The sequence below is a fragment of the Phasianus colchicus genome, chromosome 1, assembly GCF_987193195.1.
Source record: "Phasianus colchicus chromosome 1, bPhaCol1.hap1.1, whole genome shotgun sequence".
NCBI lineage: Eukaryota > Metazoa > Chordata > Aves > Galliformes > Phasianidae > Phasianus > Phasianus colchicus.
Genome location: NC_143436.1, coordinates 53,923,208 through 53,949,268, shown reverse-complemented (window position 1 = coordinate 53,949,268; position 26,061 = coordinate 53,923,208). Strand labels below are relative to the sequence as shown.

Sequence of the window (26,061 nt, the reverse complement as noted above, 5' to 3'; positions counted from 1 at the left end):
ACAAGGGACACGTGCCATTGTCTCCATTCATGTAAAACTCCAAGATCTACAGACAACTTAAAACCGTCCAAAAACTATCGCAGCTTATGCTCGTGATAGCCCTCTAACATTTTATGGTTCTTCTAAAGGAGTATCACTAGTTTAGATAAAACTTTCAGCAAAAGTTAGCAAAGAAAAAAAATAGTACTTCCAGAATAGTTTCATCATTTTTTTTTCTACAAATATCCCACTAAAAGCCAAATATCTGCTTACAGATATGTTCAGATAGTATACTAACATACTCTGCAATTTGTTTCTACTTTCTAACTTTATGCCTTTCAAGATATTAGAAAGATCTTCTAAAAGGAATGTTTTAATTTTCTTATAGAGCAACAAAACATTTGCTTCAATCTAAATGCTAATGGGGATACAGACTGCAATCCTTTTTAGCCAATATACATGAAACAAAATGAACTTATCAGTATAGCAGTGAAGACTTGTTGCTGTTTCTCTGCAGATCACTTTGGTTTGTACAATGCCAGCCATTGCCTGTAGCTTGGTGCTCCAGCAGTCCCCTTTCCCTGCTTCCCTAATTCTCTCCTTTCTCCACACTCTTTAGTCTTCAGCATGCTGAGGCACAGGTATCAGTTATTCTGTCAGTTAAGAAGTAATACCAGATCAAAAATGGTATTTTGGCCAGTAGGCAAGAATAAGATGATAGAGGGGAACAGTTAGCATATACAGCATCCTCTTTAGTCATCAAAGAAACAATTGCTTTATCACTTTGTTAACAACAGTCTCAGGACTAGGGCTTCAGGAGCAACATTACACTAAGGCATGGCTTTGGTTTGGAAAGCCCCATCCAGCCATGGCACTTGTTGGCTGGTACTGAAGCACATGTCACATTGGAAGAGAGAAGAGATGGGCAGCAGGGCTTTTGTTCTCTTTCCCCCCTATCTCATGAATCCCCAAATAGGCAGAAAGAAGTGCCAGGAGTATTATCAATGAGGGACATCAAACTATTTAAAAGAGTTTTCTTCAGTTCTTCTGTTTTTCTTCTAGTCACTCTTCTCCCACATACAATACAATGAGTTGAAAGCCCTGCAGTGATTTACTTCTCTTTGGTTTCAGGATGATTTTTTTTAATTAAGAAAAAGAGCACCAGCATATATGGATTCAGAAAAAAAATCAATCCCAAGCCACATTTCTGTCCCAAGCTGGAACAGAACCTTTCTGTAGTATAACATTTGTAGACATTTTTCCTTTTTCATGCACTTTCAGTAATTCCTCTGTGGTGACAATGACATAGGGAAAAATAAGCTCTACAGTTCCAGAAATTTGAGAGTTATAGAACTAAAGAATTACATGGAGCCTGATCCCCTCAAAGAGCTGCAGCTACTCACAAACAAGGAAAAACTGTGGGATGGCAATCAATGACAGCACAGTCTTAGTTGCAGTGAGCACAAGACTGTGGAGTTTCAGATCTTGAGAGGAGTGAGCAAGACAAAAAACAGAATTACAGCTGTAGACTTCAGATGTGAAGATTTCAGGAGCCTGCTTGGCAAGATCTGTGGGAAAATACCCTGCAGAGCAAAGGCCCAGAGCTGGCTAATCTTCAAGGACAACCTCCTCAGAGCACAAGAACAATGTTCAGACGGTTGAGCAACCGTGGCAGAAGGCCAGAGTAGATGAACACAGAGATCTTGAGTGAGCTCAGACACGAAAAGGAAGCATACAGAAGATGGAAACTGGGACCAGCTACTTGAAAGGAGTGCAAAGACGTTGCTTGCACATGTAGAAATGAAGTCAGGAAAGCCAAAACTCATTTGGAGCTGAAACAATCATGGGAGGTGAAGGGCTCTGTAAATACATCTATAGCAAAAGAAAGTTTAAGGAGAGTGCTGCTCCATTGCTCAGGAGGCCAGGGACTTGTGACAAGAGATGCAGAAAAAGATGTCTTCACTAGTAAGATCTGTCATCAAGTCCTTGAGCTCCTTGCAGAGCCTGTGGGAATGAGGCATAACCCACAGCAGAGAAAGGCAGTGTTTAGGATCACTTAACCCACATGGATGTACACAAATCTATGGGACCAGACAGGAAGCACCCAAAGGTGCTGGCTGACTGATCACAGAAATAAGCTGCTCTCCATCAAAGTCATGGCAGTCAGAAGTTCCTCATGACTGGAAAAAAGGCAGACATCACACCTGCTTTCAAGATAGGCAAGGAGAATGATACAAGACAAGAAGGGAAATACAAGACGGTCAGTCTCACCTCAGACCCTGGGATGGATATGGAGTAAAATATCTTAGAAGCCATTTCTAAAGCACATGAAGGATAATGTAATTGGGAGCAGCCAGAATGGGTATTCCAGAGGCAGATCACACCTGGCCAGCTTCACTGCTTTCTATGATCAGCTGTCTGGTGCTGTGGACAAGGGAAGGGCAGTGGATATGGTATACTCTGATTTCAGTAAGGTTTTTGAAACAGTCTCTATTAGTCTCATCAAACTGGTGATTTATAGGGTGGAGAAGGAACATGGAAAATTGGTTGTGTAGCCAGAATCAGAGTTGTGATTAACAAAGTCAAGGTGTTGACTGGCAACTAGTGGGTGTCCCATAGGAATCAATATTGTGATCAGCACTGCTTAATTCCTTCACTGATGGTGTGGATGATGGGACAGTGTGCACTCTTGGCAAGTTTGTACACAACACCAACCTGTGAGGAGCAGTCAATGCACTCCTCACGTGTGGGAGGGAGTAATGCCCTGATCAGTCCAGGGTAGGGGATCTTTAGAAACAAGCTATGCAGAAAAGGATCTGTGAATCGTAGTGGACAGCAAGGTTGAAGGTAAGCTGCAGGTAAAGGTAAGTGTTTCTTCCTTTCTATTTGGCACTTGCAACACTGTTTGAACTACTGTGTCCAATTTGGGCTCCCCACTAGAAGAATGTTATTGACATCCTGGATCAAATCCAGCGGTATCATGAAAATAGTTATGAGGCTGGAGAACATGATCTACTAGGACAATATGAGAGATCAAGTATGCTTAGCTTGGAAAAGAGAGAGTCTGCAGAGACATTTTTCTTTTCTACAACTTTGTGATCTGAGGATACAGAGAAGATGGAGCTGGGCTCTTCTTGAAAGTGAACACTGCATAGAAAAAAGGCAATGGACACAAGTTGAAACATAGGAAATTCTGATTCGATATCAAGAAAATAAATTTACTCTGAAGCAGGTTAAATAGCAGAAAATGTTGCCCAGAAAGGTTGTGGAGTCTCTGGCCTTGGAGAGGTTCAAAACTCACATGGACACAGTCTGCAGCAACATGATCTAGTTAGTCCTGTTCTTAGGTGATCTCTGGACTAGATGGCCTTTGGAGGTTACTTCAACATACATTTTGATTCTATAATTCTATGATAATTCACTAGATTTCATAAATCTGTTCCCACTTATGGTATCCAGTTACAAACGGACAAACTTTGAAAATATTACAAAAAATAAGATCTCACATAAGATAAAAATAAGATCTACACATAAAATCTTGCTAACACTAATGGAGATAAGTTGAATAATGCAATAACTGGTTTCTGAAATTAATAAAACTTGGTGTTTATAACACAAGAAGACCCAGTCACTCCTTCCCATCAGATTAAAACAAGTATTCTAAGGCATCAATAAAAGTCAGCTATACCCATTATGCTAAAAAAAACAACGGATTTGGTTTATGAAAAGCAAAGAAACATCAAAAATAGTGACCAAGGTCCATGCTTCTAATGTTATAGCATCTACTCCACACAAGCCAAAAGAAGGAAGACCTCTTTTTTCTCTATTATTGTTTGAAAGAAAAGGGGCATTAGGGGTGTCTGCGAAGGTCCTCATCTTCCCCTTGCTCATGTTTGTAGTGAACATCAGTGCAAATCACAAGATGACCCTGAGGAAACAAGAACATGTAAAATTACTTCAAATTTCAGATGGACATATTGAGGGTTAGTAGATTTGATAATTAGTCCCTCAGCAGTGCAGGAAACAAGCATGGCTTTGTGCTTCCTGAAATTCAGTTGACTTCAGGGTACGGGTAGGCTCTGATGTTACAGCCCTCCAGAATGCTGGGTAATGCTAACCACAAGGACACTGAGGTTGCATCTTAGCTTTCCAGTACTATGGAAAGGTCACATTAGTGAGAGCTCATTTGATGCTCCTAAGACCTGCTGGAGATAGCACAGCTGTCTCTGTGGTGTTTCCACTTTGCTGGGATTCCCCCAAATGCTAGAGGACCCTTTATAATCTACAAATGCTCAAAGCATTCTGGTCTGGTGGGGTGTGTGTGTGTGTACATTTTTCATCCAGAGTGTGGATTTTCAATCTACTGTATAGTTAAAGCTTTACTATTAGTTATCTTTAGAATGATGCAACACAGCAATATGCACAAATTTACAGACCTAAAAAAGAATCAATATTATTTAACTAAAAGTGAGACTTCTCACCTGATTCATTTTTATTACAGGTCCAACCAGGCTGGTGTGGGCCAAGTTAGGAAGAGAAAATCCTTTTCCTAATTTATCTTAAAAAAGGACAAATATAAATATATCTATAAGTAATAATAAAATACTTCAGAAGCATTTTTCCATAGGAACTCCGTGAGTTTTAAGATTTCCCTTTAATCAGTCACCACTGTATCTGTGATGCTTGTATTTGCTAAGAAGCAACAATTCTCATGAAAAAGTAGTGGATAGACCCCTCAAAATTTCTCAGCTGTCTGACACTGCAATCTGCCTTTGCTCCTTTTCAGACATCTACTCCATGGGATGTGGTTTCTGGTGTTTCCCACTCTGACTTATTTGCCATCTTCCTTTCATTTTATTCTCTATATGGTCATCTAAGCCTGTGGGTCCCTCTAATTTTCATCCATTCCTACTTTCCTGGGTCAAACCCCAGGTTTTGTCCTACTTGCTTTTTCAACCATTTGACTTTTGTATCCCTCCTTTCTCCTCATCAATATATCACCTCCTTCCTCAACAGTCTCCTTGCCCTTGTTTATCCCACAGCACCTTCTATACTATTCCATATGTTTCTTTCCACTTTCACCTCTTTCTTCATCATCCCTTACTCTCTACATCTCACTGAGCTGATTTTCTACCTTGTCCTGCCCGGGGTAGCAGGCAGAGCATAAATGCAGAGGGCAGTGATAATGTTACACTCTCCCAAAGCCACAAGATGCAGATGTGCTTCTGAGCTTCCCAGGTCTAGGCCATTCTCTGGTTATGGTTTGACTCTGCTGAGATGAGACTCAAGCATGTCTGCTGCTGCTGCACTTCTTTCACTGAGAAGGAAACTCACGCACATTGTTTGGAAAGGAGCTGAGACTTGCTCTGTTCCAGCCTTTGTCTGATTCAGGTGATTGAGGGATCAGCACAGACAGCTGTCCAGGTTAGTCAAACTGACAGAAAACCTCTCATATTACAGCCCTTGAAGCTGTGCACTCTCTTTAATGGTTTCAGTCTTGCTTTCCCACCCACTGTGCTCAGGAACTGGCCACAATCCTTACCATTGATTACTGGGATCACTACCCTCCGTAAAGTGTAAGACAGAAAATTCTCCACCAGTGAGACCTGCAGTAAGGGAGAAAACACATTTGGTGATTACTGCATGATGCCTAGGGGGCTGAAGCTTGAGGGTGAAAAGCAAGGGTTAGAACTGCAAAAGATCAGAAACAAGATCTTTCATTGCTAAGAAAGAAAACTGGCAAGAAAATCTCAGGTTAAAAAAAAAAAAAAGATGCTTTTTTGTTTTAAACAGCACCTGTATGATGTAAATATACAAGGCAATGCAGTGTTTATTGTTCTTGCAATACTATTTTTTTTCTCTGTGTGTTAAGTACCTGAACTCAATCTTAACTGTAGGAATGCCATCTGTTTAACTCCTTTTCAGCTTTCAAGTCTAAGTTTTCAGAAATGAACTGTATTCTGGATGGCAATAACTGTTCCCTCTTAACTGTTCCCTCTCTGGTGCTCTGTCTTATCCTGCTGTGCTTGGTGTTTTCCTTCCTTCACTTAAAGGTGTAAGTTGGGTTCAGCTGCTGTAGTTGCCCTGACCAATTCTTGGTATATGATGAATGACCTATCCAGTGGCGTGCTGTTTCTTTTACTCCCTGTTTTTTACTCTCCTTTTATTTGCTTGGAGTGACTCAAGATAATTCCTGAAGCTGAGCTTAAGCTTGACTTTGTACTTATTCCTACTGTTATGTCTACTTAATCCAGTTATGAATTCAAGCTGGCTGTCAGAAACAGCTAGAAGAAGTGCTAACCTCATGCCTGCCTTTGTCTTGCTGGATGCAGAAGCCAGTAAAATCAATTGTGATGGCAGACTAGGTCATGCAGTCTAGGCAGACACTTCTCCCTGTTCCAATTGATGTTGCATGATAATAAGAATATTTGGTGTCTCTGTTGATAAAGGAAATACTCCAAGAGTTATTTATTGGTACCAGGAAGAAAAACAAACAAACAAACAAAACAGGTAATGTATTTGAAAGCAGAAAGAGCAGTGGCAGATGATATTTCGAATTCAGATGGAGAATTGTCCAGCAACAAGTTTGGCTGAACTGCTTTTAACTCAGGGCTCATCTACCTGTCCTAAGCACTGAAACTGTTAACTTACCTGAGAGAATCTAACAGCAGAGTGCAGCAGGGAAAACTGGAGCCTAAAGCAAAGAAGTAAAAAAAGATTCACTAAAAATGGTTTTGCATAGTCACTGCTTGAAGTAAACAGTCTTGAAGAAACACACCTTTGCTCTCCAGAAAACAGAATATACGTTTTTTTTTTTTTTTTTTTTCTTAAGGTGCTGCAGAATGTGTGTACAAAAATTGAATCCAGAGTATAGTAGGTAGTCAGAATTTGCATTTCCTTTTACATTTCATTTGTGCAACTTCTTACTGATTTCATGCTGATTAACATATTTAATTTTGCCAGAGACTCTGATTCTTAACGGTGTTTTTATCAAAACAGACAACTATCCACTTGTTATAGAATCAGTGGGATCTTTCTGAAATCAACCTACTTCTATAGTCATCTGTAGTCTTGGGCTACAACTACAAGATTTGTAAAGAAAAATTCTCTGGAATTGCTACTTCCCATAATGGCTGAACTACACTTTCCTCAACTGCTATGATTTGGATGAACTCCTATTGAGTCCCAGCCCAATCTAACTTTTCTTGCTGATGTCTGTGATACACATTCAGACAATTGTAAACATAATTCTGGAGGAAAAAAAAACCAAACAACAAACACCTCATACTGATGAGCAGAAGAACGCAATCTCATGTCACATTCTTTCTTGAACTCATGCTGACAGGCTCTGATCATTCCAAGTCCTATTTTCCTGTTAAAAAGGACCAGTGACCAAAACTCAAAAAAGGCTGCCTACATTTTTCTCTAATGGAAATGTAATAGGTTAAAAAATATACTCTGGAATTCTGATCCAGTTTGCAGAGCAGGGCTACCAAAAAGAAACATGGATATGCTGAAAGTCTGTACTTCTACATAATTACACATTTAGCGAGAAAGTGGCTTTAAACATAACTGAGTTTGAAGTGTGAATAAAATTTGCTGAAAGTCAGCTGAAAACACATGTAGCTGTAGGTAACCAGAAAACCAGCAAGATGTAAGCAGTATCTAAAACATTCTGAGCACTGTTTCAAATTACAGAGACAGTTCTAGTCTCATTTGTTTGATGGCATGTTGTAGTATCAGCTATGTAGTGTCACTTTTCCCTTCTCCACATGGAAAGGTGTACAGAGAGCTTGCTGTACTGCTCCTAGTAAAGTGTTTTCATGGTGGCATCTGTTTATGATGTTCAGACATCAAGGCAAGGCAGCAACATGTAAAGGGTGTAGAATAAACTACTAAACCTCATTCTCAAGCATCAGCACAGATTAAACAGATGACTTTAAGATATTGAATATGTTGAACACTGTCATTTGGAGGGGTATTTAACCTTGAGAAAGGGGTAATATCACATTGTACAGGAGACATGGTTATTCCACAATATTACTATATTTTATCTACATGATATAAATTAAGTAGTCAAAAGTATTTTAGAGCCCCTGTGAGAAAGAAGGTAACCATTTCTCTTCTCTTGGTAAAACAAGTGCTGTTAGATAGACAGAATGATGTTCTGGTGGGTACTAGCATTTGAATCATTAATGTCATTAATGTTGCTTTCTGAATTTTCCTTAATTACCTCTTCAGAAGTAATGAGATGATCAGCTTCTGTTTGATTACTGTCAAATTGCCTCTGGTACTTGTTGTCTGTGGGGAAAAAACAAAACAATCTTCTGTGACTGTATACATTTGTGCCTGTGTCTGAGCTACAGGCACAAATGCAACTGCTTTTTGTCATTGGAAACACAACACCTAAACATTATATTTAGTCAGTATGTATAAATAGTGAAATCATTTGTGAATTTGCTGCTTTCTGAGTGCAGCAGGGATCACTTGAGTGAAGTGATAATACTGCCCTGATTCCTTCCTTATCATTAGTGTCATTTAAATCCCTGAATGGCTGACTTAACTGGATCACTTTCAACCTAACAAGTTAGGAGCATCAGATAATCCCATTTATATACATTACAATTTATTCTCAAAGAATCACTCAACTTCCCACATGGGAAGAATGAGTTTCATAAATTGCTTGCTGTACCTGCATATTAAATTCTACAGTATGTAGTGCACATTTTCTCCCTGTGAAATGCAACGGAACAGTATGTGCATTTGTGACAGACCTGCACATGGTATATTATGCTGATGTCTGATTTTAGAAGGACTTGAAATATTACTGTATAATTTGTTCAGCCTCAGCACTGAATGTTATCTTTTAGTTCATGCTACTTACTAGATTCCCTGTAAAGATATACTGGATGGTTGAATTTGGCAGAACAGCAAACACCTCTACAGACCCAGTGATCCACAGTCTGCATGTGTCGGACTGCAAAATGACAACAGGTGGTGATGTAGCCATCAGTTTCAGAAGCACTGGGCACGCTGTCAGGCAATGCAGAGCAATCTGTGGGATTTCAGAGAAAAAAGGTTGAATGTGGAGTTCCTGCAGCTTAAGATTTTTTTAAACTACAGTTTTTGTGGCTACCTCACAACAAGGTGCTATATAACAATACTCTTGTTAAACTCAAGAGTAACTTCAAAATAGTCAATTTGTATTACACCAGTTTAAATGTTGAAGTTAGCATGGCATTATGCTGACTTGCAGAGACCACAAAGTGAATGGAGAAGCTTTAGACCCACCAATATTGAGCATATCTGGAGAAATAATTTAAGGAACTTCAAAAGGAGGGGACTGGTAACATATGATAAAGAAGTGAGGGAGTGAGGGAAATGAACAATCCCTCCCCACACATGCACAAAAAAACTGATGACCCTGACAACATGACAATAAAAAAAATTGGAAGAGCAGCCTTCCAGAGAGTAATTAAAAAAAAGAAAAAAAGATAAACGCTTAGAGGACAAAAAATGTCATAACTTCATAGCAAATGTTGCCATATTAGGTATTTTTAAAGCATCTCGTAAGTATCTTAATGTCCTGCATTGCATGTATAAACTGTGCTCCTCATGACTATTACTTCCCATTGTATATAATTTCATGCAGCCAGAAGGTTTCTTGAAATAGAGAAGTCAGACCAGCACAACAGAGATGCCTTTACTTCAACAGGAATAAAAGGAGACTGATCTTGCAGAAGATGTCCAGCACATAGTCTTTATAAGTTTCATTGTTTCAGAGACTTTATAGTTGCAGAGACTGAGAGTGAATTTGGCACTCATGGGGGCAGAGAGTGACTTCAGAAGTGTGATATAGATAGGAAGAACGTGGAGTTATGAGGAGAGGACATGTATGTTTGAATCTTCCGCTACTTGTAACTGAGCTCAGCTTCCTTGTCTTCTCCAAACTTTTGCAAATATGTTACACAAATAATATCCACAGCAGATATCAGCTACTGATTTTTTTTGAAAGATCTGTACAAGCAGAAATACCCACCTCAGGAACAAAATCTTTCAGCATGGCTGTAGTTAGGTTAAAAGTAGTAGCTAGCTGTAAACAAATTAAATGTCAGGTTATTATATGAGCTTAAAAATGAGGGCTTCCTTGAAAAAAAGCATACTCTATTTACTTTGATTCTAGATAATCCATGTTTAAATTTAGTATTTCCTTGGCCCAGTATGATTCCTAGGGGAGCCACAGTAATCTGTGGAAGAGAGGAGAGAAAAATTTTTTTCTCATGGACCTATCTCAGAGGCACCTACCAGACAGGAAGTACATGTTATGCTTTCAAAGAACAGACCTGGCATCCTGCTTTCTTCCTGCCTTTGGGACTTTCTTAGATGGAATGCACTCAATCTGTCAGATAGGACTCAAAAATGTTACTTACCCTTTTCCTGCTGACCGCTGTGATGATGTTTGCCAATGCCAGACCCTCTTAGCAATGTTTCAGCAAGCAAAACTTCTTGCAGTCCCTGTCTACTAATGGTGTAGTGGAAACAGCATTTCTGAGACAAGTCTTACATGTTCTTCACCCGCAACTGAAAGCTTACTTTCCCTGTATCTGCTTCTTGCCTCATTTTGCTGCTTTCAGCACAGCCAGTACATGTGTTGCGGGTTTCTATGCAGCAAATGGAGGACTAAGTATTCTTTTTCCTATCTTGCCTTTTCCATTGTCGTTTGGAACTCATGCAGAGGAAAGCTTTCTTTGGTTATTTCATGCATGCTTTGTGTACCAGCTCTGTGACATTCATCTCTGCCATTTGCTGCCTAGAATTGCCAGTAAGTTCAGGCCTGAGGGAGACTTTGACTATCTAAAATGATGAAATGAAGAAAAAAATGTCCTGGTTCAGTCATATATGCGGTAGAATTCTGATCCAGACTTGTGTGACATGGCAAACATAATCACAGTATCATAGAATCATTAAGGTTGGAAAAGACCACTAAGATCACCTAGTCCAACTGCCTACCCATCCACACCATGCCCACTGACCACGTCTCTCAGTGCCACATTCATACATTTCTTGAGCACCTCCAGGGATGGTGACTCCATCACTTCCCTGGGCAGCCTGCAAAGTATTAACCTCCTTTGCTGAGCATTCATGCTACTGGTATTTGTAATTCCATTACATACAAATTATACTCACGTCTTTGGAGATGGTGATGTTAAAGACCCCTGCTCTGTAGTAAGCCAATGTAGCAGACTTAAGAAAATAATTGGAGACTCCTAAGTAGAGCATGGAATCACCTTTGTTTGGGAGACCAAACGGAGCAGGCACAAAGGGAGGGTCTGTGTGATTTCCTACTGGATAGACTGTGCCCTGCAAAGAGTCATTAACAAGTATTTCTACTTGTAAGCATCTGTATTTGTCAGAATGCATTAGTAGTGGTTGAACAGAGGGAATTCTTATTCCATCTTCTTAACCTGAAGATAAAATTGACAATAAGCAAAACCTGAAGCAAGCAACAGTTTCTTATACGCCTTGAAAATCAGCAAATTGAAGTTCTTTTGGAAAAAAAAAACAGGAATCGTGGAGAACCTGGCCTCCACCCTTTCAAAATTTGAATTTGAGCATTCAAGTGAATGTTCTGAACTGCCACCATGAGTCAGAATAAAAATCCTATAGACCACAGTTTCCTTCTGTTGCAAAGATAACATTGTTGTCTTAATCTATGAGTGACATATAAGGAAATTCTTCAGGAACTCTTCCTCACCTCCTGTTAAGCACTAAAAGTAGTGTGAGAGAGAGACACAAAGGAAACACCTAATCCTGATAAAAAAAAGATTGAGAGCTGGACAACTCAAAACCATCAAGGATCAGCTTGTTCCAAGGAACACTGAAGACCAATCACTTCTTTACCTGACTCATCTGTAATCTCATGATGGGTGTCAGCATGTTACAGTTTAACTTGTAAATTCTAACTAGCTGTAGCTGAAGAATTAACAGTATTGCTAAATACTCTTAAACTGCATATATCTTCCTTGCAGAAGGTGTCCAAAGAACTTTGGTGCGCTTTTTTTTTTTTTTTTTTTTTTCTGTGGATGGTGTTTCTTGAATAAAATAAGCAGAGAGAAAGTTTCAGCTGTTACTTCAGCATGTCTTTCTAAACTGAAGCCAATTGAGAGCAATGGGGATGCTCTAACTTACAGGGATGGTTGAAGTTGCTGGATCAGCTGAGTGTTGCTGGGATATCTCTTGCCAGAATAGGTGAAAAATTAGTGAGAAAGGAACTGCTGTGTGCTGCTTCTCTGTGAGAAATCTTTTTTGGGTGTGACCTGTCCATATACAAGACATGAACTCATCCCAAAACAAACACTTTGGATTGTAATCACAGTGGTAGGCATCACAGATTATATACCACTCACTATAAAGCACTGAATCTGAAGGGATTCAACTGAAATAATTTATTTTGGTGAATTAACCAATGCAGTTACTATATTAAATAAACACTTGTGTCTGGTTTCTAAAACAGCTGTTACCCAAGACATCCCAAATCCTTATTGCTTTTCTAACTGAATAGTGGAGAGGTTGAGTAAGACTGTAGTGAAAGAAAATGAAAAAATGCAGAAGAGTATCAGAACAGACTTTGAGAGCACAGAGATATTCATGGCAAATTACCTTCAAATCCAAGTTAATGTGTGATTTGAAGACTGCTGGAGAACTAACTAGGGAATAGTCTATTTGTGCAAAGGCATCTATTTGGCTTAAGACTAGAAAAAATAATAGACAAAAACAAAATAGGCATTATTACCAAAGCATCATAGTGGCTTTTATTTAGTTACAGGCAAAGATGTTCTAGAAATGATGAATCTGATGAGGGGGAAAGTGGGAGAAGGAAGAAGAAAAAAAACTAAGGGAAAGTTACAGGCCTACTTCTCTTGTTTCACAACTTAATTGACCCCTCAGAAATCTGCTTTCATGCAGCACAATACCAAGGGCAGCATCCTCTTAATTGTTTTGTGTTTCCACAAGAGAACTGAACTTCTATGAGTTCAGCACAGTAAAGAAAAACAGTACTAAATACTCTGGAAGATGACATTAGCATTTTATGCATATCAGTGTTGAAGATGATTTGTTTGTTATCAGACAATGTGACCAAAGACTTCTTTTTCTGAAAAGTACTCACATACAACTTCAGTCTGACTTTTTTTTTGACTGGATTCTAAGTTCTGTTCACATTGCATAAATAATTAGATGGTTTTAAAGAAAAAGAATTCACACCGAGATTATGAAGTCTTCAGTATGATAGCACAGCCTTCAGCAACCTTGAGCCTGAACTGTCTGGGTACCTGCTATGTAAACAATGTTCTTGATAACCATGATTTTCAGTAATATTTCCCAGTGTATGGCACATAGCCATTTTGGGGAAAGAAAACAAACACAAGTCTGCATACTCTGCTTCTGAATATGCAGCTATATCCACAATGCAAACTGAAGAGTTGGAAAGAAATCTCTGACATTAATACATCATAATATATATTATATACGTGCATTACTACGAGAGTGGTAAGGTGCTGACACAACCAGGTAGGTTGTGGCTGCCCCGTCCCTGGAGGTGTTCAAGGCCAGATTGGATGGGGCCCTGGGCAGCCTGGTCTAGTATTAAATGTGGAGGTTGGTGGCCCTGCATGTGGCAGGGGGGTTGGAGATTCATGATCCTTGAGGACCCTTCCAACACAGGCCATTCTATGATTCTGTGTGTACATAATATATAATATATATAATATATATATATATATGTAATTACATAGGAGAATTATGTGAATTCAAATTAGTGAAAACTACAGACAAATAGTCTTGTCAAAAAAAAAAAAAAAAGGAAGAAAGAAAAAATAAAGAAAGGAAGAAAAAGAAAAGGTGTAGGATACTTATTAATTATAATTACGAAAATCTTAAACGCTTTTTGAGCATCTGTATCTACTGTCTTCATGCCTCTGTGACATGAGTGACACAGGAATTGTTACTGCTGTGAAGAGAAATATGCTTAGGGTGACTCTGTCTTCCTGCATCATCTTGTTATCTCACTGACATCAAGTTTAAAACATGATGTGCTAAGCTTGTGAGATCTTGCAGGACTATAGTGCAAGACTGGATATTTGTTAGCTTTTTAGTGCATTACTGCTAGATTTTCTTATGTCCACCATAGCAAGAGCATAAAGGATCATTGGGAAAATTTCATCTTGAAAATCTAAGGAAATAACATTTGTTAGCTACAACAAACTGAAAGATTACAGGTGACCTGCTATGGGGACAGAAGAAATCTGAATATTGCCTATAAGGTTCTTGCAAGAGATTTCTAAGAATGTGAAATGAAATAATGTAGAGAACAATGGCTCAGTCTTTATCTCTTTGCTTTTTTTGTACTGTGAACACAGAAATGGATTGGCAAGTCATAAAAACACTACAAACAGCACACTGTGAAAATTACTCAAAAAGCTCAAATCAGCAACTCACCGTTCTGCTTTCTAAGATGTGCATCCATAATTTGTATTTTGTATTTGATATTTAGGCATATCTATAGGAAAAGAGAGAGAAGTCAGCAATGCAAGGGCTGTATTTGAACTCCTCCCTTCACTATCTGAAATCATCTTTTCAAACTTACATTTTCCTCCAGTTTGGAATGAATGGCCTTCTCAAGATAACCAGATAGGAAGCTATAGATCCAGCTGAAGAAAAGGAAATGAACACAAACACTTTTTACCTTGGATTGAAGTTTTTGAAATATAAAATCGTAGAATATTCTAAGCCAGGGCATCGATGTCATTTAGATTAATGAAAAGCAATTACTAATATGGGTAGACTGTACCAATGCTACAAGTTCTGGGTCTCATTGGAGCTATTTAGAAGGCAATCTGCAAAGTTGTGAATATTAATGTCAACATGCTGATAACAGCCACATTTTCTCTTTAAATATAACAAAAAGTTCTCTAGAAAATCAAAACAAGGAGAGCTACAAAAATTATGTCATATTTTCTTTTGAAATATAAAGTTTTATACTTAAATTGTAGGTCAGCTTGTCAAAATGCTAATGAATCTAGATCTCTTCCTGCAAATTTCCATTTGCCATCTTGTACCTTTTAATATATGCAAGTGTCAAGTTTTTCAAATGCAATATGTCTAGTCAGCTCATTTTTTGGCACGTGCACAAAGAAATGTAGATTAACCACCCTTCATGCACTCAGCAAAGGAGACTGTTTACAAAAAAACAGGCCTTTATAAATCTAATTTGATCCTTCAGTAGTTAACTGGATCTCTGAAAGGCAAAATTTGAAAAGTGGCCCTCATGTGACAAACTCCACTATTTCCCTCAGAGTAATTAGAAAATCTTCTATACATACCTAGCATACATACCTAGATCCTTCATTTAACTTGACTTTTACACTACCAATGCTCAGCTGGCAACTGTGCAGCAACACAGACAAGTGGCCTGTGCTGTCCCGTGATACTTTGAAGACAATTGCAATGAACAGTTCTGAGATGGACAGGGTAAATCCTCCTTGGTCTTTGCTACTTAGAAAAACAAAGTAAAATAAAATAAAAACAAACCTCAGTCATGGAAACATGTCCTCCAAGGGAACAATTTAAGATACTACCTGTAAATCAGTTTTGAAAGGACTTCTGGCTTCTATCATCTAGAGTGAATGATGTTTTTCTTTAGTGACTAAAGTCAATCAGGCACGTGCATTGCATTCAAAACAGGTTATATGTGTGAGTTTCCAGGACATGAATTTTCCAGTGGTGTGCAGAATTTGAAGAGTTTGCAAAAGTGTCAGAATTTCACAGTGACAGAAGACATTTCAGTCCTTCATAACAGGTCATCCTGAAGGCCTTTGGGATTGCAGCACTAGAAGTCAGTTAGCTAACAAATATGTAACCTAGTGGTTCTCAACTTTGTAATTGTTCTGATTCTTGTCTTCCTGCCAAAAATTTCAATAATCCTTTCTAATGTATACATTCATCCCTTTTATTCTTTGTCCAAACACATTCGTTCTTTCTCCTTTCTGTAAAAATTCCTACTAAGACATACACCCCTCTCCAATTTTCTTATTCACAATTTCTAGCACATTTAGGTACTATTACTACTATGGAGAAAGAGCCCAGCCCAGTAGCAAGCACTAACCATGAGTCTTTCAGGTTTCTTCTCTGTTATTCAGGCTAAGAACAATTGTGGGAAAACACACTGTTATGCTGAGAGAATAATCTCAATCCAGCTCCAAAGCACACCTGTGACCAGACCAGTAAGTACCATTCCCTGTCATAAAATCCCTCCTACCACAACCATTTTCAAATACATTTCTCAATCAATATATGTGCATTAAGTGACTATCTGGAGGAAACACCATTCTTCATACCCTCATTTTTCCTACAAGCCATTAGGAAAAACATTTTCATGGGGAGAGTAATTCAGCACTGGCAGAAATGATGTGGAGAGGTAACAGTATCATCATCCTTGCCTGAACATCACCAGTGCGTGGCTTACCTAATGTGTTGACCAATCTGTTTTGAGCAGCATGAAATGACCTCTAGAGCTTCCAAACTAGCCTTACCCATACTTCAGTGATAGAGACCACTGTGAAAAGATCTCAGACCTTCTGCCTTTTTGGGCTGCTTGGGAGATGGGGAAAAGTTTAGCTACTTAGGTCTCTGTTGCTGCATCCTTAACTGCTCTTCTTTAGGAGCAATCCGGATTCACTGGTTCTAGGCTTTTAGGAGCAAAGTGCCTGCCATGAGATTCTGGGACTCACAGAGTGCACTGGGACACAGTGGAAAGAGAGGAAGGCTACAGTGAGATTTGAGAACTCAGGAATAATATCAAAAAAGCTGGGATAAAACCCATCTTACTGACCCTAGAAACAGCCCAATAGGCCTGGGTTGTCAAGGGTCTCCCTTGAAAAGCTGACTTTCAGATGGGATCTCTTATTTTGAGCTGAAAGCAATGTATTAGGACGAGGGAGCGGAGGGGTTGAAAAGTAAGGCATATTCAGGATTTGTTCAAACTTACAACTATGTACAAAACAATACAGAACAGAATATAATAGGTTGTTCCCTATGTCCCTCAAAAAGGAAAGAAAATCCCTTCATAACCTTGCACTTCACCAAAGCTGGCTTTGACTCCCTCCCCCATATCCTGCATGGCAGTTCCTCATCTCCTTTGAAGTTGGTGAAGTCCTCAGAGTTTTATATTTCTGATGTTTTCTTTAGATCATGCCCCAGTCCTTATCCTCAGCAAGAGGGAGAGGTAAATTAGTGTTTGGGAACAGCTGATGTGCTCTGCTGAACACAGTATCCTTTTCCTCACAATGCCAGTATGAAAACTACAGATTGGGACCACAGTGACAGTGCTTTCCAGGCACCAGTACTAAAACTGAATGCAAAACTGTGTGTACATGCTCCTTTGAAATCAGGACATACTGTGAAATGTGCAGCCTGGTGATCCATCTTGCTGTACTATCTGGCTTGCAAACAGAGCAACGCCTACTACTGTTAGCAGGTACTCCATTAATCCCAGTTGTTGAGATTAGCACCTTGAAACCTTTTCTGATATCCCAGATGTTTTAGCCCTCCCTTTTAGGAAAAAAAAAATATTGTGTTAAAGATATGTAAGAAAAATGCTGAGATAGAAAAGTGGAAAATCTGAATGTGATGATGTCATTGAAGACAATCTCATACTGCACAGGCTCATGAAGCCAAGTCATTTATCCATAGTGACTTGAATTGTAGAATTTTTTTAACTTCTGTATGTTTGGCATTATGACAGTACTCTCCTTATAAAAATGATCACTTTGGAAGACAATACACATTGGAGCAGTAAATAGATAATTAACTGTGGAGTCAACCTACAGGTTATACTCTACAAAAAAAAACAAAAATTGTTGTCATTTAAAATACTGTGGTCCTGCATATACAAATCATACAGTCTGGACAAACTGTGCATGCTAACAGTTGTCTGACTCAGTAACTCCCAGAGAGACAAAACTGCATTAGTTAGCAGGGAATGTTTCCCTCTTGAGAAGTTCATGCAAACTGTTTTTTAAATGCTAAAGCATATCAGACTTTAAAAAAATCATAACTAGCAACTAAATTTCTGCACTACAATTCTAATTCCACCCCCAGAACTGTCTCCCAACTCCAACTGCACTGTACAGTACTTACAGTAGCCATGTTTTCACTCTCCAGTCTGCACTGATTATAGCAGAAGCATGTGCCACTGACAGACTAACACCAGTGCCAGGAATAAAGGAAGCAGAAGTTTCTGGTATATCTACAGCATCAACTCGGAACCTACAGAAAAATGGAAGCAGGATGTTAGACTGCATGTTAAAAGGTTAAGAAGAAATATCGATGATTGAATTCTTCTGCTATTAAAGGCAAAGTCTATGATTTGTTAAAAGAGTTTCTCAGGAAGTTTAGAAAAGAAAAGTATCTGTACCATTATACTAAGTAGCATCCTTGCAAAAACATCCTCAATACAATGCTAGGGAAAAAGGATGCCCAGTCAAAACAAAAACGTCCCACTGGGAGAAAAAGTCCTTGAAGTGAAATTTGCTTACTGAGGGAAAATGAGTCTGTCTGTTATTCCCAGATGCTGCATCTATTAAAAAAACCTAGGTTGTGTGAATGCTAGCATTTGCTGACAAACCAAATTTTCTCCTTTCCCTTCCATATCTCCTTCCTCATCTCAGCAGAAGACTCTGGAATGGTTCAGTTTTTCAAAATAAAGTCTTACTTAAAGACTTCCCCATGAAAACAATTTTTCCTGATATTCAAAGACATTGTGTTGCACATGGGTGTGTTGAACTGAGCTGCACATTGTAAAGGTATCAGCTGCGATCTTATCATGAACTGGACATTCTTCATTGTTTCCTGCTATCCAGCAGAGATCTCTGAAACAACTGACTTTCATCTACTTACCTGGGATTGGAGGCACTAGCTAGTTTTAGTGAAAATGAACATACTTTTTCAAAAACATCTTGGGCAACATTAAGGTTGGCCTAATTAATCCTGTTTTCAGTGAGGTCAGATCAGACTGTGTATTGGGAAGGGAATATCTGGTCGGGAAAATCAATTGTGATTTTGAAGATCACTCCAACTTAGGTTGGAAGGAACCTTAAGATCTTCTGGATCATGCCCTAATCCAAGCCAGGCCAAGTAAGGGCCCTGCTCATTTGAGTGCGAACATCTTCAAGGATGGAGATTCTCCAACCTCTCTGTTCTTGCTCTGCTCCTCAGCAATTTTCTTAAATTCTAACTGAAGATTTTCTTGATGTAACTTGTGTCTGCTGCTCATTATCTCCTCACTGGTAACTCCAAGAAGAATCTGGCTCCACATTCTCCATAATCAACACCCAGTAGACAGTGAAAGATGTGCAGTAAGACATCCCACCACCCCCCATGGTTTTTTTCTTATTCAGGCTGTCCAAGTCCAGCTTTCTCAGATGTGCAAAAATTAAGGTCTCAAGGATACTATAATACAATGAATATTAGTAATATATTAGCATATTAGAACATTACTGGAATATTAGATGTTAGTAGAGGATGTGGGCCCTATCCAGCACAAACTATGTGAAGTCTCCCAGATGGTTATTTTTTGCTCTGGGTAATTTATACATAAATGAAAATGATATGAAGAAAAAATGAAGTAAAATACTACTGGACAGCAGAACTTTACTTGGAAGTAATATTAAAAGGTCAGAAGTTACTATTTTTTTGGTTACCGTATATTGAAAAAGCTTAAACAGAAAGATGGGAATGAAGGCTGTAAAACAGCGTGTTTTTCTATTACTTTCCTTGTTTGGGAATATTGAAGAAAGCTCCATAGATCCTTTACTCTACAGGTTGTTCCCAGTACACAACTTTCCTCAGCAGGAAATAAAAGTAGAGCCTTACCTAATGAAAATGCTATTTTAGCCATTGTAAATCTACCCAAAAAGATTCTGCAAAAGTCATCTCCCTGTCCCATTAACTCAGATACATCATCCCCATGCACACATTTTCATCTTACTCTTTAGTGATGGCTTTTCCCTCATGAAACTCAAACAAATCACCTTCACTGCTACATCTCCTTCATAGTAGCAGATAGTTAAGTTTTTCCCTTTATCCCATCCATTTTTCCCACCGTGTCATATCCACATGTACAACTGCCTTTGCCCCAAGCTCTGAAACAAATCAACTAATAAAACAGCCAAACTGCTCTTTCAAAGGCCCTCTAAAGCTCATCTCTGAGTATGGTAGAAGGAAAAAACATGAGAAAAAAATTCTTTACTTTGAGGGTGGCAGAGCTCTGGAACAAGCTACCCAGAGAGGCTGTGGAGTCTTGTTCTCTGGAAATATTCAAAACCCACCCAGACACTTTCCTGTGGAACCTAATGTGGGCAACCTGCTTCAGCAGGGGGTTGGAGTAGATGTCTCCAGGGGTCTCTTCCAACCCCTATGATTCTGTGATTCTGTGAAATACTTTTAAAACTGTTTCAGCAGTTAAATGAACCATTAAAGTTTTGTACAGAACAACAATAAAAAAGGCTGTGTAATGATTACTATGGAGCTGTTTCATCCTAAAACTTGAAATGCACTTCCTTCACTTACCTTGAGATTGTATAATTCACCTTCACAATGGAGAAACTCTCCTGCCCACTCCAGTTTGGGAAGGTCTCTTTCAGTACTCTTTGCTTCAGTAGTTCTATCCCAATCTTCCTGCCTACAATGGGACAAAGGAAATCAGATACCTTGTAGGCCAGATTATGGCATGCAAAGGTTCAGATATACTGACAAATAATTCAATCACTTTTAACATAGTTCTGAAAACACTCCCGTTCTTAAACCCTTACCTAGACCTCTTTCCAACTACTTACATGTCTGCATCTGTTGTCCCCATATGAACCATTTAATTCAAGATCACAATGATCTTGACTTGCATTTTACATTCTAGAACTCTTACCAATTATTTGAAACTGTTATACTTCCTTCACTTCACACACAGTGTGGATAACCTTGGAAATATTTGGTCATCACATTTCTCAGACTGTCTTACACCTGTTGAATGAAGAGGCCTGTTAAGAAGTGACAAGATGACCAACATGCATAGTCCTTACTTATGTAAGAAGTGTGAACATATGCATATGAAGAGTTGGTATGTCAAATACATTTTTTACAGGAGTTTCTTAAGCTTTAGAGCCTCACAGCAGCTGAATAAAAAAAAAAAACAACTTTTTTTTTTCACTTCCAGAATTCAGTATGTTAAAAATTATCATTCCCTGGAAATTCCTCCTTCAAAAGTGAAAATACAGACTCTGACAGAAGTACCCTAAAGCTCACTTATGATTCTAAATGAGAGAAGTCAGTGACCTCAAATGGAGTCTCTCTCAAGGTTCTCACAGAACGAGTGGGCAGGGAGGATCTAGTGACAGCCTTCAAATCTCATGTTAAAGGAAAATAGATGGTTTAGCAGAGCTTTGTTAGAATTAGGGTAGTACGGTTAGGTTGCAGTTGGACTTGATGATCTTTAAGGTCTTTTCCAACCTGAGCAATTCTATGATTCTACGACAGGCACCACTTTTCAAATACAAGAAATACCATTGGCAGAGTCACTATCAGTGTCTGTTCTTATCCCCAACGGCTAACACAGGGTTAGTCTATAACTTTGGCACTTGAAAGCCATGCTGAATGTTACAACTACTGCTGGGCTCATATTAAGACATAGCAGACTGAATTTTCATTTCTGAAGGCAACAAAGATGCCTAGGGAGTGCCTTTCCTAGCATTTCATAAAAAGATACAAAGAACAGTTCTTTTTTGGATGACTGTTGTTTGCCCTGCCCTTCTTAACTCCTCAAAAGCCTTTAAAACAGTGTTCAACAGAGAAATAAGTAGAGCTGATCCTCACTTTCATCTCAAACTCATAAGCCCCAAGCTTCTACTTTTCATTTCACAAGTCCATTGTCTAGCTGTCAGTGTGTTCAGTACATAAATAATGATTAATCCTTAGCATGACCCAGCCTTTGTTGAATCTGTACCTTGTTAACCTTTATTATTAATATTAATTCTGTAAACAATTGAAATTGTACTGAGTGCCCTCCACACCCACAGACTACACCTTCAGCAGGAGGCATTGAGAGCTAGCCTGAATAGAAAGAGTAAGGAAAATACAGTGTAGAGGTTAGGAGTGCCATGTACAAGATCACTGATGTTCTGTTAAGGGTCAAAATTACAGCGGATGGTTGCTAAATTTTTTTTTGAAAGAACAGCACATGCAGATTCTATCTCACCTCAAATAGAAGAATGACAGTAAAAGTGTGCAGTTACATGCCCATTCCAAGATCGTAAGCTTTCTTTTTTTTTTTCAATTATATGTTGATTATCTTCAATATCACACTTTCAATCAAGATTTTAGCACTTTTTAAAAAGAAACAATTATATGACTATCTCATTCTAGTTCTAAGACAGTAGATAAATATGAGAAGTGATACAGAAACACTGTTGGACTGCAGGAGCATGCAGTCCCAAATTTGAGGATAAATTTGTACCTTGAGTCCAAAAAAGGGACTAAGAGAGAAGGGACAAAGGGTGTTCTGCTGCAAGGTGACAAAAAGGAATATATTCTGTTTCAATATTTAAGGACCAGGCTTCTACACTGCACCCTTTTTAAAGAACTATATTCTGTACATAGAATATTTATCGTAAATTAACTTCTGGTAATGACAGACATACCATAATCCAGCCCCTTCTGAGTAATTCTCACTTTAAGACCAGGATTAGCTTCAAGTTGTAAAAAGAGCAAACAGGGCAGGAAAGAATACCACATCTTTTGCATCTTCTCACCTTTGTCACTGGGACCTGTTAACAACATTTATGATGCAAATGTGATTGTAAATGATGCATACCGTGAGTCACAAAAAATCTTTATCTGTCACTGTTCCCTCAAAGAAACGAGAATAAGGGTGGATAACCATGAGAGGTTTAGCTGGTGATTTTACTGCACAGAGTGGTCATTGTGGGAGCAGTGATTAACTGAAATAGCACTTCAGTAGGCATCACCTATTGGTGAGATTGCATGGTTCTGCTCCACTATGCTTTCCTCTCACCCATGTTTCAGCTGGTTTATTTTACCATATCCTAGCTCCTGCAGAGTGAACGTGACAGAGCAATACCAGCTGAGAAACATGTCTGTCCTCCTACAAGCCAACACCCTTTTCATATACAGAGACAAACACTGATCAAATCAGCTCATAAGAGGGGAGTGCAATGGTTAATTCAAAACATGTACAAGTATTACATAGGGATCACATGGCATACTACAGTATAGCGAGCGTGTCTGAAGGCAAAGCAAGTAAGCCACTATGTGGTGGGACACAAACACAAAACACAGCTTCACAAGACCAGTGACAAATCAGTTTGTTGGTTTTTTTTTTCTTTTACACTTACAAAAGTAAGGTTTCTTTGTTCAAAACTTGCATTCATCATGATTTTCACTACCAGTGACAGGCACTGTTTGATTCCCTAGAAATTGAATGTTGTTTCTCATGATAACTCAAATATTTCAAGTGCTGAGTAGAATTTTTATTAGGGGTCTATGGTGATTTTACACTGGCCTTAACACTGAGGAGACTGGATCACACTTTTCCAACATGTAAGATTGTGATCATAATATCTGCCTATGTACAGAACCAGAAAAAATACAAATGTATGACAAAACAAACAAAGAAACATACAATTCCCTACCTCCAAACCTTTTATAGTCTTACTTCTTTGTTGGAATTACTACTGATGAGGTCAGACTTCAAACAGCTACAAATCCAGTATCTATCCAGTAGCTCATAAAATTCTGCTCTTCATGGGACTTCTGAACTGTAAAATAGACAAAATGCTTTATCAGTGTTGTTCTGATAATAGTTATCTGAAGGAATCCTTAAAAATCATAGAAATCATAGATAAAAATAATAGAAAATCATATAAATCATGAAATACTTCTGAAATCTCCCCACAAATTCTATGCAAGAAAAAGTGGCTTCAGGAAAAAAAATGAATAAATCTGAAAATATGATCCAAATTGTGACAAATTTGGAAATCCTTCTTTACATGATCTTTCCATCTCTAGTTTTTATGCTTCCCTGATTTTCTCTATTTTAATCAACACAACATTAATTGATTAATTAAGTAATTAATTAAGTTAAGGTAGCAATGTTACGTAGAACAGTCAGCTGGAGTCACAAACTCTAACATTTTTCCAAAATGTCTTTTCTTGCAAATGTCACCTTTTCTAGCCTAATTCTATGGAGTCAATTAAAAATCAATATAAAACCAAAAAGACAGATTTTTCTAACATTAAATAATAAGCAGATATATACTAGATATATACCTAATTTATCCAAAAGGATTGCTAGCAGCACTGACATAAGTGAGGTACCTCATTGGTCATTAAATTTCATTCCCACTGAGGAACAGAAAACAGCAACCTTAGTTACTACTTTGCTTTCTAGTTATATGCTTTTGTTAGGCTCTTAAATGTATCCCAAGTGTGAAACTGAAAGAACAAACTGAACCTTCATGGTGCTAGAAGACGGTATCACTTCATATTGTTTTGTCAAATCAACAAGCTTTACATTCACACTCCAAGGCTGATATTCTCGATTTCATCAAAGACCAAAGCCTCTGTTATATGCCAGGGTTGATTGTACAAGCTTAGTCAGATGACCACAACAGACAAAACTGAGGAGATGGAAGATGTGAGCTGCCTGATAATCTAAATCAGAGCTGCCAATTTCATTCCTGATGACAACAGATGACAGACAAATTGCTCTGATTTTTATCTTCAGTAACTGAGCACGTATCAAGCAACTCCTCTCTCATATATTAATTCTCTTAATTCTTTTGTCTTTTCAGAGATAGCGCATTCAAGTATCTTAAATAAAGAAAAAAGATGAGAAGCTGTTTTGCTTCAGCCTGTGTACTTGTCTCACCCTGATGTACTTACTCTACTCACCGGATTGCAGATATTAGATTGTGAAGTCTGCAGAACAGTTTAAATAAAACTTGCAATAAAGATAACAGCTGAAGTCTGACTGAGAATCAAAGCCTTTGATACAAAAAAAAAAGAAAAAAAAGAAAAAAAAGAAGTCACTATTATTGTCTTGTACAGATTTAACTCAGACATAAAATGCACTATCTTAAATTGATCAACCTTTAGAATATCCCTGAGAAAGAATGTTGTCAATGTCTTGGCCCTGCACAAATTTTTCAGTCACTGCCCACAGAAGAATTTTTTTCACTTCCAAAAATTCAGCGAAGAATAGTTAAGAAACACAAAACAAACAGTTCTCAAATGCAACAGTAAAAAACAGCATAAACCCAACCTGCACTCCAGGAAGAGCATTTAGTTTCACAATCTCTCTGCTGTTAGCACAGAACTGGGATTAGACTTTTCAGTTTCTTCCTTGCTCTGTTTCTTCCAGGTACTCAGCAGCACGCTCAGGATTAGGTATGCTTTCTGCAGCTCACTCTGCAATATCAAATCAAAATGACTCAATAGCTTCATGTTTTTAACCCTTCCTATACAATGATATTCCATACGGAAAATCACTCAAGGGAAAAGGAATACAACATTTATATGGATATTGGGAGGGAGATATTGCCAGGAATGCTTAAAGTATCAAAGAAATGATACAGACAAAAGTTTGCTAAAGGAAATAAAAGCACGTGATCTTCTGCTCTCTACTGCCACTGGAAAGCCTTGGAGAGTAGCTGCCAGAGAGCTACTAATCTGTGCTGGGCCACAAAGAAAACAACCAAACCAAACCAACACCCATAGTTGCAGTGCCTACACAGAACTCATTGATGATGGATAATTATGTTGAAAAGCAGTTGTCTGATGAACTGATGGAAAACAAACACACACTTTCCATTGTTTTAATCCATTTAGTTTGCATACACACTGTAACTGTCCTGTCCTAGCACCTGAACCAGGACTACTTGACTCACTTTTTAACAAAGTTCATTTAACAAAGTTCTCACACTGCACACTGGCCTCACAGCTAAGAATTGCAAGGGT

General features: G+C 38.4%; 1 protein-coding gene across 7 annotated transcripts; it reads right to left on the bottom strand.

The window, feature by feature from the left end:
- Positions 1-200: 200 nt before the first annotated feature.
- Positions 201-25,603, bottom strand: LOC116233232 (bactericidal permeability-increasing protein-like). 7 transcript variants are annotated; one of them, XM_090143217.1, is made up of 18 exons: positions 25,367-25,603; positions 24,997-25,089; positions 23,736-23,861; positions 22,725-22,850; positions 20,605-20,716; positions 18,175-18,303; positions 15,373-15,531; positions 14,624-14,687; positions 14,476-14,536; positions 12,640-12,731; positions 11,167-11,340; positions 10,019-10,072; positions 8,864-9,034; positions 8,213-8,280; positions 6,631-6,673; positions 5,522-5,585; positions 4,461-4,537; positions 203-3,907 (listed from the first exon to the last, which is right to left on the bottom strand). In XM_090143217.1, exons 4-18 carry the CDS (start codon positions 22,825-22,827, stop codon positions 3,830-3,832), a joined length of 1,449 nt encoding a protein of 482 aa, XP_089999343.1. In that variant the 5' UTR covers positions 22,828-22,850; positions 23,736-23,861; positions 24,997-25,089; positions 25,367-25,603; the 3' UTR covers positions 203-3,829. The 7 variants fall into 7 exon arrangements, with proteins under 7 accessions (XP_089999349.1, XP_089999333.1, XP_089999343.1 ...); XM_090143221.1 differs by having other exon boundaries at positions 23,759-23,861; XM_090143207.1 differs by lacking the exons at positions 23,736-23,861; positions 24,997-25,089; positions 25,367-25,603 and having other exon boundaries at positions 202-632; positions 3,792-3,907; positions 22,725-23,070.
- Positions 25,604-26,061: the final 458 nt, after the last annotated feature.

Coding starts and splice junctions, on each gene's coding strand:
- LOC116233232 (XM_090143207.1), bottom strand. CDS start 22,863: ATGTTGTTAACAGGTCCCAGTGACAAAGGTGAGAAGATGCAAAAGATG. Junction 11,341..12,639: donor ACATTAACTTGGATTTGAAG/GTAATTTGCCAT, acceptor GACTCTTTGCAG/GGCACAGTCTATCCAGTAGG. Junction 8,281..8,863: donor ATATCTTTACAGGGAATCTA/GTAAGTAGCATG, acceptor TTTTCCCCACAG/ACAACAAGTACCAGAGGCAA.